Raw genomic sequence first — 12,480 nt, forward strand, 5'->3', positions numbered from 1 at the left:
CAATATGCAAATTATTACCTTTCAGTTTTTAGTAGATGAATCAAGTTATTTGTGTTTTTTCATTATAATGATATTTTATCAAATTTCAATCTCAGATTGGTGTATAGTTTCATAATATGCATGTCATTTCATAACAACATAATTTAACAATGTGCTTTCATATAGAAATGTAGTGGGTTATTGAATATTATCTTAATTTATTAAGTGTGCTGCAATTCCATATGATTTTTTTGTCCCCCTTTTTTAGATAACCCAGCAACTTGAAGGGATCTGCTTACAGGTCATTGGTACTGTTTTACAGCAGCATGTCTTAGGTATCATTACACATATTGTACTAAGAATTTAGTGCCATTCACATTGGTAAACATTTTCCTAATGACTTAGTATTCTCTTTTAGAATTCTATGAAGAGATCTTCTCTTTGGCTCATAGTTTGACATGTCAACAAGTATCTCCACAGATGTGGCAGCTACTGCCCCTTGTATTTGAGGTCTTTCAGCAAGATGGCTTTGATTACTTTACTGGTAAGTCTAATTAGCATGAAAATGCTAATTAGAGGGTTTCACCTTTCCTCCATGTTGATTGATTCATTTATAGCTTATCATTTGGTTATATACTTTTAAATGCTCCAACTTCTTCATTGGTTGGGTAAGTTATCATTAGTAGTTAATGCTCAAGGATAACACACAATATTGATTTAGTTATTTTAGGTTTGCTCTTTTAGTGCCCCCATAGCTATTTTATGTATGATTATTTGTATGTTTGTTTTACTATTAAATATGAAGGAATACAATTAAGAAATAGGTTCCTTTCTGCATTAAAATTGAATACATCTTTACTAAAATTGAATGACAGAAAATGGGCATCATGATGTTTACTTGTATTCCCAGTGTCTCAGAAAGCTGAGTAAGGAAGATAGTAAGTTTGAGGCCAGCCTTGTCAAATTTTAGATCACCCTGGACCAAGTTGGGAGACCTTGACTCAAAATACAGAGGGCTTGGGATGTAGCTTAGTGGTAAAACTCCCATCAAATCCCCCATACTAGGAGTTAAAAAAAAAAATAGAGAGAGATCATCTGATTTCACAGATTTGCCCTTTTCTAAGGAAAATTTTCAGAAGCAAAGATAAAGCATTTGTATTAGTATACATATATAACTGATGCTTTTTATTAATACAGACATGATGCCTCTTCTGCATAATTATGTAACAGTTGATACAGACACACTTCTATCTGATACCAAGTATCTTGAGATGATATACAGTATGTGCAAAAAGGTAGGTCATTTTAAGGTAATATTAGATCTTACAAGTTTGCTCCTATACAATTATGAGGATACATTTGATATCACATTATGAAAAACATGGTGAGCACGTGGGTCTGATAAAATCAAAGGGTTTAAAAGCTATGAACACTCAGGCGTGGTGATACACACCTATAATCACAGCAGCTTTGGAGGCTGAAACCAGAGGATTATAAATTCAAGACTAGCTTCAGCTAGTAAGTGTGGGAGACCAACTTTACAAGTGACAGATTCACTCTCCCCTCGCCGGTTAGGTGCTGAGGCGTTCAGTCACAGAAATATGGCAGAGCTTTCCCCACTCTTCTTGGGTGTGAAGGTCGGTGTCTCTCGTGCATCGGGTGTGTCTTGCTACAGCCCCTTGGGTGGACCTATGCTCACCTATTCCTTTTTAATATAGTCCCTTGCCCTGATTAGGATAGAATCTTCCATGGAAATGCCTTGTGTGGGTCCCCTTCTCTTACTGTGCCCTTGGGTGTGGCCTACCCAGGTGTCAGTCAACCTGCTGACAGTGAACCATCATGAAGATAGACTCAGCCCTCTGAAACCTGACCCCTTGCCTCATTTAAATAACCTTCCTCAATAAAAAGGGTCAGCATGTGCTCTCCCTCTCTCTCTTTCTGCGGACCCTTAAGGTCAGAGGAGCCATTACAGCGACCCCAAACAAAAAGATATTTGTGTCTCTTGTGTGGTTATTTTGCGCAGCCCAGTCAGCCCAGTTTTACTGGAGTGACCCCTGAGCCTTTTAGTCTCGAGAACAGAAACCCGGCAAGAAAGGCCCTAAATCAAGTAGTGAGACACTGTCTTTAAATAAAAAAGAGCAAGGCCTGGAGGTATGTAGCTCACGAGTAAAGCATCCCTCAGTTAAATCCCCAGTACACCCCACTCCCTGAAAAAAAATTCAAAAAAAACTTTGTTTTCTAGATTGCCTAGTAATGACTTTAGCATGCACATGTCTTCTGTATGGCTTCTGACATTTACTTACTTAGAGTTACAAATGTTTTGATTTTTAGTGTCTGGAGTTTACTTTAACCTAGTTCTGTGGAAACTAAAGAAGGAAAGAATCAATAGCTTGAGATTTTTTGAAAGAATCAAGAATAGTAGACAGATGTTTTGTTTAATTTTTTTTTTTTTTTTTTTAGTTAGAGTTTGATAGAGATGTATAAAGGAAAGAAATACTTGGAGATTGTAGGTTTCTAGAGGCTAGAAAGTAAAAATACTATTCTTACAACAAGGGTAGGAGGATAAATTTTTACTTAAGAGTTTGATTGGTGAGACGTGTTTAAATGGGGGGCTGGTATTATTTGAATTTCTAACAGTTTTTGTTAAGAAGTAGCAGCACATTTTGCTGCCAAGTATGGATGTAATTCAAGCTACTGATGAGATTGAGGAAGGAAGATTGCTTGAGCCCATGAATTCAAGGCCAGCTTGAGCAACAACCTTAGTGATAATCTGATTTACGAAGGGGAAAAGTATTTTTGTCAAGAAGGTTTTAGATATGCTTGTCTTTCACTTAATATTTTTCTTTTTTGACCCCTTGTTCATATAGTAATTCTTTAGTTGTGTTATTCATTTATTGCCGGTTATCTTGTCTATATTAATATTATGGTAAAAGAAATAATACTCTTACAATCTACTTTGTTATTCCAGAACACTTATCCATACATTTACAGTTTTCTAATGTTAAGTACCATGTTTTCTAATGTTAAGTACCATGTCATGTCCATGTTCTTTAGTTCTTGTCTGTTGTTTATAGGCCAGTGGTTGCCATCAATAGGATATTTCTTCCTCCTTCATCCCACAGCACCCCAACTCATCATTTTTCATATTTTGAGACAAATGTTTTGTCTACAAATAGCAGCATTTGTGTAATTCTTAACAGAAGAGTCAGTACCCTGAGAAAGATTGTTTTAGCTTCTACCTTTGTGTGAGAAGGTAGTGGTTCATATCCTGTTTTAATCCAGAATGGCATTTCAGGATAGATCACTAAGACCAGGACACCAGAAGGCTAGACTATTTGACAAGTTTAAATCCTCAGGTGTTGTAGTTTAGTCTCTACAATGAACATTGTAATCATTCAGAACCACTCAGAAAGGAAAGGAAAGGAAATTATTTCTGATGTAAACATTTTCATGAAACCTTCTTGGAATTTATATTTTTTGTTGATCAGGTTCTTACAGGAGTTGCGGGAGAAGATGCTGAATGTCATGCAGCAAAATTGTTAGAAGTCATCATTCTACAATGCAAAGGGCGTGGCATTGACCAGGTCAGTGAGGGTAACTGTGTGTAGGTTGTTGAGATTGAATCCAGAGCCTCATGTATGCTTGGCAGACAGTCTACTTTTGAATTTCATTTCATCCCCAGCCCAAGGCTAACTTCTAATGCTTTTATTTGGAACTTCAGAGAATAAATCAATTTTTTTCTCAATCTTTTTCTCCTTTTGGCATTTACAATATATTGTGATACACTGTTGTGTACCATAGCATTTATTTTCACTGTTGGTGTAAAATTTAACCAATATATATTAATGACCATATATTTAATATGTTAAATACAAGTATTGAAGTTTCATGTGTACTTTGTTATGCTAGGTAAATTTTGGCTTAAGATTTCTGACAGCTTTAGTAATTAAATGAGCCTAAAGGGTTAGTTGAGGCAACAGTTAAATTAATATGGATAGAATAGTTAGGGTGCTATTCATTTCAGTCTTGGACTACCTTGTAATCTTTCTTTACAGTGCATTCCCTTATTCGTGGAGGCAGCTTTAGAGAGACTGACAAGAGAGGTTAAGACAAGTGAACTTCGAACAATGTGCCTGCAAGTTGCAATTGCAGCTTTATATTATAATCCGCACCTCCTACTGAATACCTTAGAAAATCTTCGCTTCCCTAATAACGTTGAACCAGTAACAAACCATTTTATTACACAGTGGCTTAATGATGTTGACTGTTTCTTGGGGTAAGTAACATGAATTGGACCTTTATGAAGAACTCTGTTTACTTAAGAAAATAGAGGAAAATTATTTTTATATATTATTCTTTTAGGCTTCATGACAGAAAAATGTGTGTTCTTGGCCTCTGTGCTCTTATTGATATGGAACAGATACCACAAGTTTTAAATCAGGTTTCTGGACAGATTTTGCCAGCTTTTATCCTTTTGTTTAATGGATTAAAAAGAGCGTATGCCTGCCATGCAGAACATGAAAACGACAGTGATGATGATGATGAAGCTGAAGATGATGATGAAACTGGTAAGAGATTTGTGGTGAATTTCAGCAACACATATATAGTTAAAAAACTACTGGACTTAACTTTTTTCTAGTCCTTCTCCCAAAATTTAGGATCATAGCCGGATGCATTTATAGTTGTTCATTCATAGAAAGACTTCCTTATCTCAGAAGAGTAGCAAAGTCTATAAAGGCAGAATTGTCATCTATGTTTCCTTATAAGAGGGAAGTTCCAGGCATTATAGTATGCAATCAATAAAAGATGGTTACTCTGTATTTGTTTGGCATAGCAAATATAGCAAAGAATGCATAAGTGGTATTAGAAATTATTGCAATTGAGGGGCTGGGGTTGTGGCTCCATGGTAGAGCCCTTGCCTAGCACATGCAAGGCCCTGGGTTCAATCCTCAACACCACATAAAAATAAATAAATAAAGGTATTATGTCCAAGTATAACTGAAAAATAAATGAATATTTTTTTAAAAAGAAATTACTGAAATTGATTCAAGGTAAGATAGGCATTGCAGTTTCTTTTCTTTTTCCGCAAGTATTAACTTAGCAAGTCTTGTTTTCCATTTTGGCAGTACCAGGAATAGAACCCACGGGTGCTCTACCACTGAGCTACATCCCTAGCCCTTTTTTATTTTTATTTAATCTCACAAAGTTTCTATGCGTGAGGCTGGATATGTAGCTCAGTTGTATTGCACCTTCCTTGAGGCCCTTGGTTTGATTTCCAGCACTGGCCCCCTGCCAAAGTTTCTATGTGTATTACTCAAACTATATAATTTTTTTTGGTATTTAGTTTGAATTTTCATACTAGAAGGCCAAGAGCATATCATGGGCTGCAATCTTCCTTCAAACTAGGTGAGGTGGCTCACACCTGTAATTCCAGAGGCTGAGGCAGAAGAATCGAAAGTTAAAAGCCAGCCTTAGCAACTTAGTGAGACCCTTTTCAAAAAAAAAACAGGCTGGAAATGTGGCTCAGTTGTAAAGTGCCCCTAAATTCAATCCCTGGTACTCCTACTACCCCTTGCCCCGCCAAAAAAAAAATCATCTCTGGTGTTTAGAATAAGACATGGTTGGGTTTCTTGAACATGCATAAGAAGTTATTATTCTGTCTGTTGCTAGACATGTGTTTAAATACCAATTCCTGGAACTTTTCCTTGACTTTATTAATGAATTATAATTCGCTGAAAATGGTAAGCTATTGTCACTTAGAGTAACAAACTATTTCAGTGTTATATTTATGAATTGGCAGAGGAACTAGGGAGTGATGAAGATGATATTGATGAAGATGGGCAAGAATATTTGGAGATTCTGGCTAAGCAAGCAGGTGAAGATGGAGATGATGATGATTGGGAAGAAGATGATGCAGAGGAGACTGCTCTGGAAGGCTATTCTACAATCATTGATGATGAAGACAACCCTGTTGATGAGTATCAGATATTTAAAGCTATATTTCAAAGTAAGTCAGCTTATCACATATAGAACTTTAATTAAACAATCTGTCCCTTAATGAAGAGATTAATTAAAGTACCCAAAATTATTTATGATGATGCCATCAAACTACTGAGTATTCTGTCCTCTTCCTCTTGTTTTTCCATTTAGTTTAGAATTTTGAAAGATATACATTCTAGATTATAGTGTATTTCTTAAAATTTAAGTACAGTGACAATTCCTCTTTCTTCTGATTCTCAGTCTTTCAATTTTCCTCAATTATTCTTCCAAGTTTATATCTATTCAGTGATTATGTATTTTTGCATCTCTTAATCAGTTCATTCTATTATTACAGAATTAGCAATTCTAATATAATCAATTTTAAGCTTCAAGCAGCTAATTTAACCACCCAAATTTGGTTGTAGTTATACAGATTTCTCCTGGAATTCTAGATATATCACAGTTATGTGTGGCTATAGAATACGACATGCTATTTTTGGTTAATAGCATCTTTTGCTTGAATTTCAAGGTGTAATGCCTATAGTCCACCACTCAATTTATGAAACTAAATTGCTGATCGCGTAGTTCTGTAGTCTCAGCTATTTGGGAAGCTGAAGCAGGAGGATCAAAGTTTGAGTATAGCCTGGGCAACTTAGCAACACCCTGCCTCAAGATAAAAAATACGAAGAACTGGGGATGTTGCTCAGTGGTAGAGCAACCCTGGATTCAGTCCCCAGTAATGAAATTGCCACTAAATTTGAAAGCCCTTCCCCCTGGGGTTCTCCACTGTTACTTATCATTTCTACATAGGAACTTTGATATGGAATAAATTCTTTCATAATCAAGGTTTAAGTACTCCAAGCCCATGAAAGTATTTTTGATGCCAGTTCACAAATCGTTTTCTGAATTAGATGATAACAAGAATTGATTGAAGTGCCAGAACTTCTGGCTTGCTTTGTTTTTTGTTAGGTATGAATAGGACAGTCTCTAAAATATAGTTTCTAATACAGCGCCTCTGCACAGTTGAAGTAAAGGAGAAACAGAAGATCTAGTGATTTAGCATTAGGATTTTGCCCCCCAATTACCTTGCACCCAATACACGTGGATATCACTTTTACATTCTTTACTTGCTCGGCAGTGAAAATTTTGGGGGTAAAACCTATTTTAGACTCTTTTTGCTTGCAGATGTGTGTGTGAAATAGGAAATACTTGCTCAGACCTACCACCATTTTATATTCACTTATGTAGTGTATTTTTTTGGTTGAACATTGTGTAATTTTAACACTTGTTTTTGTGACATTTGGAAAAAATTTGTTCTATTCCTCACAGAGTAACCATTTTTTAGGCTATGATGTAAAAATGTGTGACTTGTCATTTTAACTTGAGAATTGCAAAGTTACCTTTCTATGGAAAGACTTTATGTATATACGCTTTTCTTTTTTCTTTCTTTTTACTGCCTGCCAAATCTGGGGTCTCACATACTCCAGGAAAGAACTCTAGCAGTGACATAAATCACAAACCAAGTTATATTAAAGAGAGGTTTTTGAGTAGGCAGAGGACGAAAAATAAAGCGTTTATTTTGTATTGTTCACCCTTTTTCTTGCATCTGTATTTTCAAGTCATTTAACTCTGAATATTTTACTTTATTTTATTTATTTATTTAGGGAACCAGGGACTGAACTCAGGGGCACTTGATCACTGGCCCTCATCCCCAGCCCTATTTTGTATTTTATTAGAGACAGGGTCTCACTGAGTTGCTTAGTGAGTTGCTTTCTAAATTGCTGAGGCTGGCTTTGTACTCGGGATCCTCCTGCCTCGGCCTCCAGAGCCGCTGGGATTACAGGTGTGTGCCACTGCACCCCACTTATTTTATTTTTTATGTGGTGTTAAGGATTGAGCCCTCAGCACCTCATAGTTGCTAGGCAAGTGCTCTACCACTTAAATTAATTTTATTATTGAAACGTCCCTAGTACAATACAATAAGAACAATTAACGATATTTTTGAAGCACAAAGATGAACTGGAATTAACTGTTTGCCCTATATCTTTTATTCCATAAGTAACTTAAGATAACTTTTAAAGTTATTTGGGAGGGCTCCAGTTGGTGGAGTGCTTGCCTTGCATGCACAAGGCCCTGGGTTTAATCCCCACCACCACAAAAATAAACAAACAAACAAACAAACAAATAAATAAACAGAAATAAAGTTATTGGGGAGAATTTTATTTTTGGGTTGCGGATAGACAGAACAGAATAGAAAGAATGTATCAGTTGTCCAGCACAGTGGCACACGCCTATAATCCCAGCGACTCTGGAGGCTGAGCAGGAGGATCAAGAGTTCAAAGCCAGCCTCAGCAATGGCAAGGTGCTAACCAACTCAGTGAGACCCTGACTCTAAATACAAAATAGGGCTGGGGATGTGGCTCAGTGGTTGAATGCCCCAGAGTTCAATCCCTGGTACATAAAGAAAAGAAAGAAATAGCTGTCAGTCCTGCGTATTAATGTTTTTCCTACTTGTTTTTGTTTTGATAGCTATTCAGAATCGTAATCCTGTATGGTATCAAGCTTTGACTCATGGTCTTAATGAAGAACAAAGAAAACAGTTACAAGACATAGCAACTCTTGCCGATCAAAGAAGAGCAGCCCATGGTATGTTAGTCAACCATAATCCCTTTTTGATGTAATTAATGACTTAAAAGTTTTTTCTTTTAAACATATTTTTTTGTTGTTGTTGTAGATGGACACAATATCTTTTGTTTTTTTTATTTATTTTTTTTATTTATTTTTATTTATTTTTATGCGGTGTTTAGGATCCAACCCAGTAGATTACACATGCGAGGCAAGTGCTCTACCACTGAACTACAACCTCAGCCAATGATTTATGAAGGAATTTAACATTATATAAAATGTATATTGTATAATGGTATGTAGACTATGTGTATAGCTCAGTGGTAGAGCACTTGCCTGGTATAAGCAAGGTCCTGGATTTACTCTACAGTCAATCAATCAATCAGTCAACCCAAAAAATCTATTGTGGGTGATAAATTTAATCTGAGGGATTTAATACAGGTGATAATTTGGTTTTAACTACATTTCACCTATTTTTAAGTGCAACTGAAGATTACTTTCAATATGTAGTAACTTTAATAAAATTGCTTAAGTTCTTGCTGATATTTTGATAAAAAAATATTTTGTTATAAATCTAATATTTTTTTAAAGTAATAAATTACCTGGGTGTGTTAGCACATGCCTGTAATCCCAGCAATTTGGGAGATTGAGGCAGGACAATTGCCATTTTTCAAGACTAGCCTCAGCAATTTTAGGAAGACCCTGTCTCAATACAAAGGGTTAGGGATGTGAGTTGGTTATTAAGCACCCCAGGTTAAATCCCTGTACTAAAAATAAAAAAGGTAATGAATAGAAAATCCCCAGTTTTTTTTATCTTTAAACATTTTAATATACTCCCTCATTCCACTCCATCCCTATGCTCCATGTTAGGAGCCAAACTTTACCAATATATATATATACTTTACCATATACACACCACTATATGTATATATATACTTCCAGCCCTGGAATGCATGTTCAAGATCTATTCTTTTTGTGTGTGTGTGTGTGTGTGTGTGCCAGGGATTAAATACAGAGCCACATCCCCAGCCCTTTTTATTTGGAGATAGGGTCTCACTAAGTTGTTCTGGGTCTCAGTTGCTGAGGCTGGGCTGAAATTTGTGATCCTCCTGCCTCAGCTTCCTGAATTGCTGATATTATAAGTGTGTAGCACTGCGCCTAGCAAATGTGTACTTTTAATTTTATATACTCTGTAACAGTTTTCTCTAGGTTTTAATACTCAGACCCCTTTATAGTTGTGGTCAAAGATGAGATCCTTGGCCTGGGATGTGGCTCAGTGGTACAGTGCTTGCCTAGCATTCATGAGGCACTGGGTTCGATCCTCAGCACCCCTTAAAAATAGACACAATTGTCTATCTATAACTAAAAAAAAAAAAATAGTAAATATTAAAAAGATGGGATCTCTTATAAATAAGGCATAATTTTTTTTTTTTTTTTTTTTTTTTTTTTTAAGATACTAGGATTGACAATATAAGATTAGGGATTGAATTCAGAGGTGCTTTATACTGGGCTACATTTCCAACCTTTTTTATTTTGAGATAGTGTCTTACTGTGTTGCAAATACCACTATACCCAGCTCTTAAGTATTTTTTATTTTAGAATTCTTTTCAAGGTGGTTCCTTATTGATACATATGGCTGGTATCAATCATGGTTCCTTATGACTCAAAATGGAGTGTTTAAAGATTTTTTTTTCTTGAGGCCAGGCATAGTGGCACACAACTATAATTGCAGCAACTTGGGAGACAAAGCATTTGAAATTCGAGGCCAGCCTCAGCAATTTAGTGCCAGCCTGTCTCAAAATAAAAGGGCTGGAGCTATATCTCTGTCATATAGCACCCCTGGGTTCAATACTCAGTACCTTAAAAATGTTTTTCCTTAACCATGGAAATTAAAATTCGCTAAAGGATTCTACAGCATAAAACAGGACAGATTATCTTCTCTACATAGTGCATGCCCTCTTTCCCCTTATACTTTTGTCAGGGAGAATAGAGCTGTCAACTTTGGAACATCTTGGCTACTAATGGTAAACTACTATCTTGTTAATTCTTAAGTTCTTTTTTTCCCTACAAAGTAGTAAGATAATTGAATGTCCTACTAAAGTTTCACTTATTTATTTTCTAGAATCCAAAATGATTGAGAAGCATGGAGGATACAAATTCAGTGCTCCAGTTGTGCCAAGTTCTTTCAATTTTGGAGGCCCGGCACCAGGGATGAATTGAGTTCTCAGTTTCTTTCCTGCTGTGTGATTGTAGTGAAGAGCTTGTGTTCCTCCTAGTAGTGGTTCCAGAACTGGTTCATGTTACCTACTCTAAACTAATTGATCAATAGATGGACAAAAAAACCCAGGAGGTGGGACCTGATCATGCAACCTGGCACTGGAAGTGAAACCAGAGGGAATTTTGTGGGGAGGGGGGGTTAATGTGGGGGTATTTTCTTTATTTTTTGAAGAAAGTAAGATCCTGACTCTGAAGCTTCAAGTGACACTGTGGAAATCTGAAACAAGAGGGTATGTCATGAAGGCAGCTTTTCTTTTTCTGAGGAAAAAATAGGCATGGGCTACAGGACTATTTAAAATGTCTCATTTACAGTATAAAGCTCAAAGGTAGATGTAATTTTTACACCTATGAGTATTTGTCCGATTTCTGTCTCTTCCTCACCATTGGGTATCCTTTGTATGTAAATAAGATAAGGTAATATGATAGCCTTATTCAAATGTCTTCATTTTCATTCATCAGAGATTGTTCCTATGTAGATTATTGGACCTTTATTGTAGCACTACATAACTGATTTAAAAATCTGTAAATGAATTAGCACTTTCATATTGAAACAAGCCTGCTAGCCTATGTATAAAAGCAAAAATGTTTGCTGTTTATAAAAAGGGATGTAATAGGGTGGGGGGCAGGGGTAATTTCAAGTTATTAATTTAAAAATGAACTAGCAATTTTGTAACTGGTAACTTTGTGGTACACTCACCTCTGATAGTGACTTGAATTCGGTATGTAAAAAGGGGTTAGTGATATTTCATTGCTGCTAAAAATGGCAACTCCCTCTGTGTCCTGTTTTTTTCTTAAAGCTCTCAGTGTACAAGTGAATATTTGGATACAAGACCTTACTGTAACAAACAAGAAAGGTGATATCTGAAGCATGTAAATTGGATATAAAGTTCTGCTCTTAAAGAGTTGATCTTAGAGTATGGCTAAACATCTATATATGCAATATTAAAAGAAATTAATTCGGCTATTATGTCTTGATTTGATTGCAGTTTTGTTCCTATTTATAATTTCTTCCCTTCAATGGCCTGTTTTAATCCAATAACAAGAAAAAATGCAAAATGCATCCTTAACAGTTTATATCATCTGCCTATTTCCCTTTGCACAGCTCCTCTGCCCCTCTTGATGATTGTGGTATCTGATCTTATTTATAGGCTGAAGGCACATGGTTTGCTCCAAAAACCACTATTGATACCACTGGAAAAACGAGCCAGCAACAAGACAGTGTCGAGAGGTTGGCTTGCTCCCCTCTCTTCTAACTGCATGTTGAAAATAAGCCTTTATTGATCTTAAAACGTGTCAGATGAGTCATACATTGGGTTATTTTTATATACATGTATACACAATGTTTCAAATTGAAAGCAACATCTCAGTGGACTCAAACTTACATGCTATTGTCTAAAACATTAAAAATTTGTAAGTATAAGAATAAAATGCACATAGATATTTAAAATGCATAATTAAGGAAACCCATTGGTGTTGTGCTTTTCTTGTATATCAATAATTAAGCCACTATTGCTGGCACTGTTTGGTTTTCTATTAACACAGAAGGAGTGAAGTATTTCGTATATTTATGAATTTACTACTAAAATCTTGGCAAAAAAATTGTCTAATGTCTATGAGTGA

At 35.9% G+C, this 12,480-nt stretch overlaps 1 protein-coding gene across 1 annotated transcript in view; it reads left to right on the plus strand.

The window, feature by feature from the left end:
- Ipo7 (importin 7) overlaps positions 1-12,323 on the plus strand; it is a 58,248-nt gene extending 45,925 nt beyond the window's left edge. The window contains exons 17-25 of the mRNA XM_076846850.2: positions 248-314; positions 398-523; positions 1,177-1,274; positions 3,468-3,563; positions 4,035-4,255; positions 4,342-4,547; positions 5,780-5,986; positions 8,488-8,604; positions 10,706-12,323. Of these exons, the coding sequence (XP_076702965.1) occupies positions 248-314; positions 398-523; positions 1,177-1,274; positions 3,468-3,563; positions 4,035-4,255; positions 4,342-4,547; positions 5,780-5,986; positions 8,488-8,604; positions 10,706-10,803 (1,236 nt within the window). The 3' untranslated portion in view covers positions 10,804-12,323. The remainder of the gene's footprint in view (positions 1-247; positions 315-397; positions 524-1,176; positions 1,275-3,467; positions 3,564-4,034; positions 4,256-4,341; positions 4,548-5,779; positions 5,987-8,487; positions 8,605-10,705) is intronic.
- Positions 12,324-12,480: the final 157 nt, after the last annotated feature.

The sequence above is a fragment of the Callospermophilus lateralis genome, chromosome 2, assembly GCF_048772815.1.
Source record: "Callospermophilus lateralis isolate mCalLat2 chromosome 2, mCalLat2.hap1, whole genome shotgun sequence".
Taxonomy (NCBI): domain Eukaryota; kingdom Metazoa; phylum Chordata; class Mammalia; order Rodentia; family Sciuridae; genus Callospermophilus; species Callospermophilus lateralis.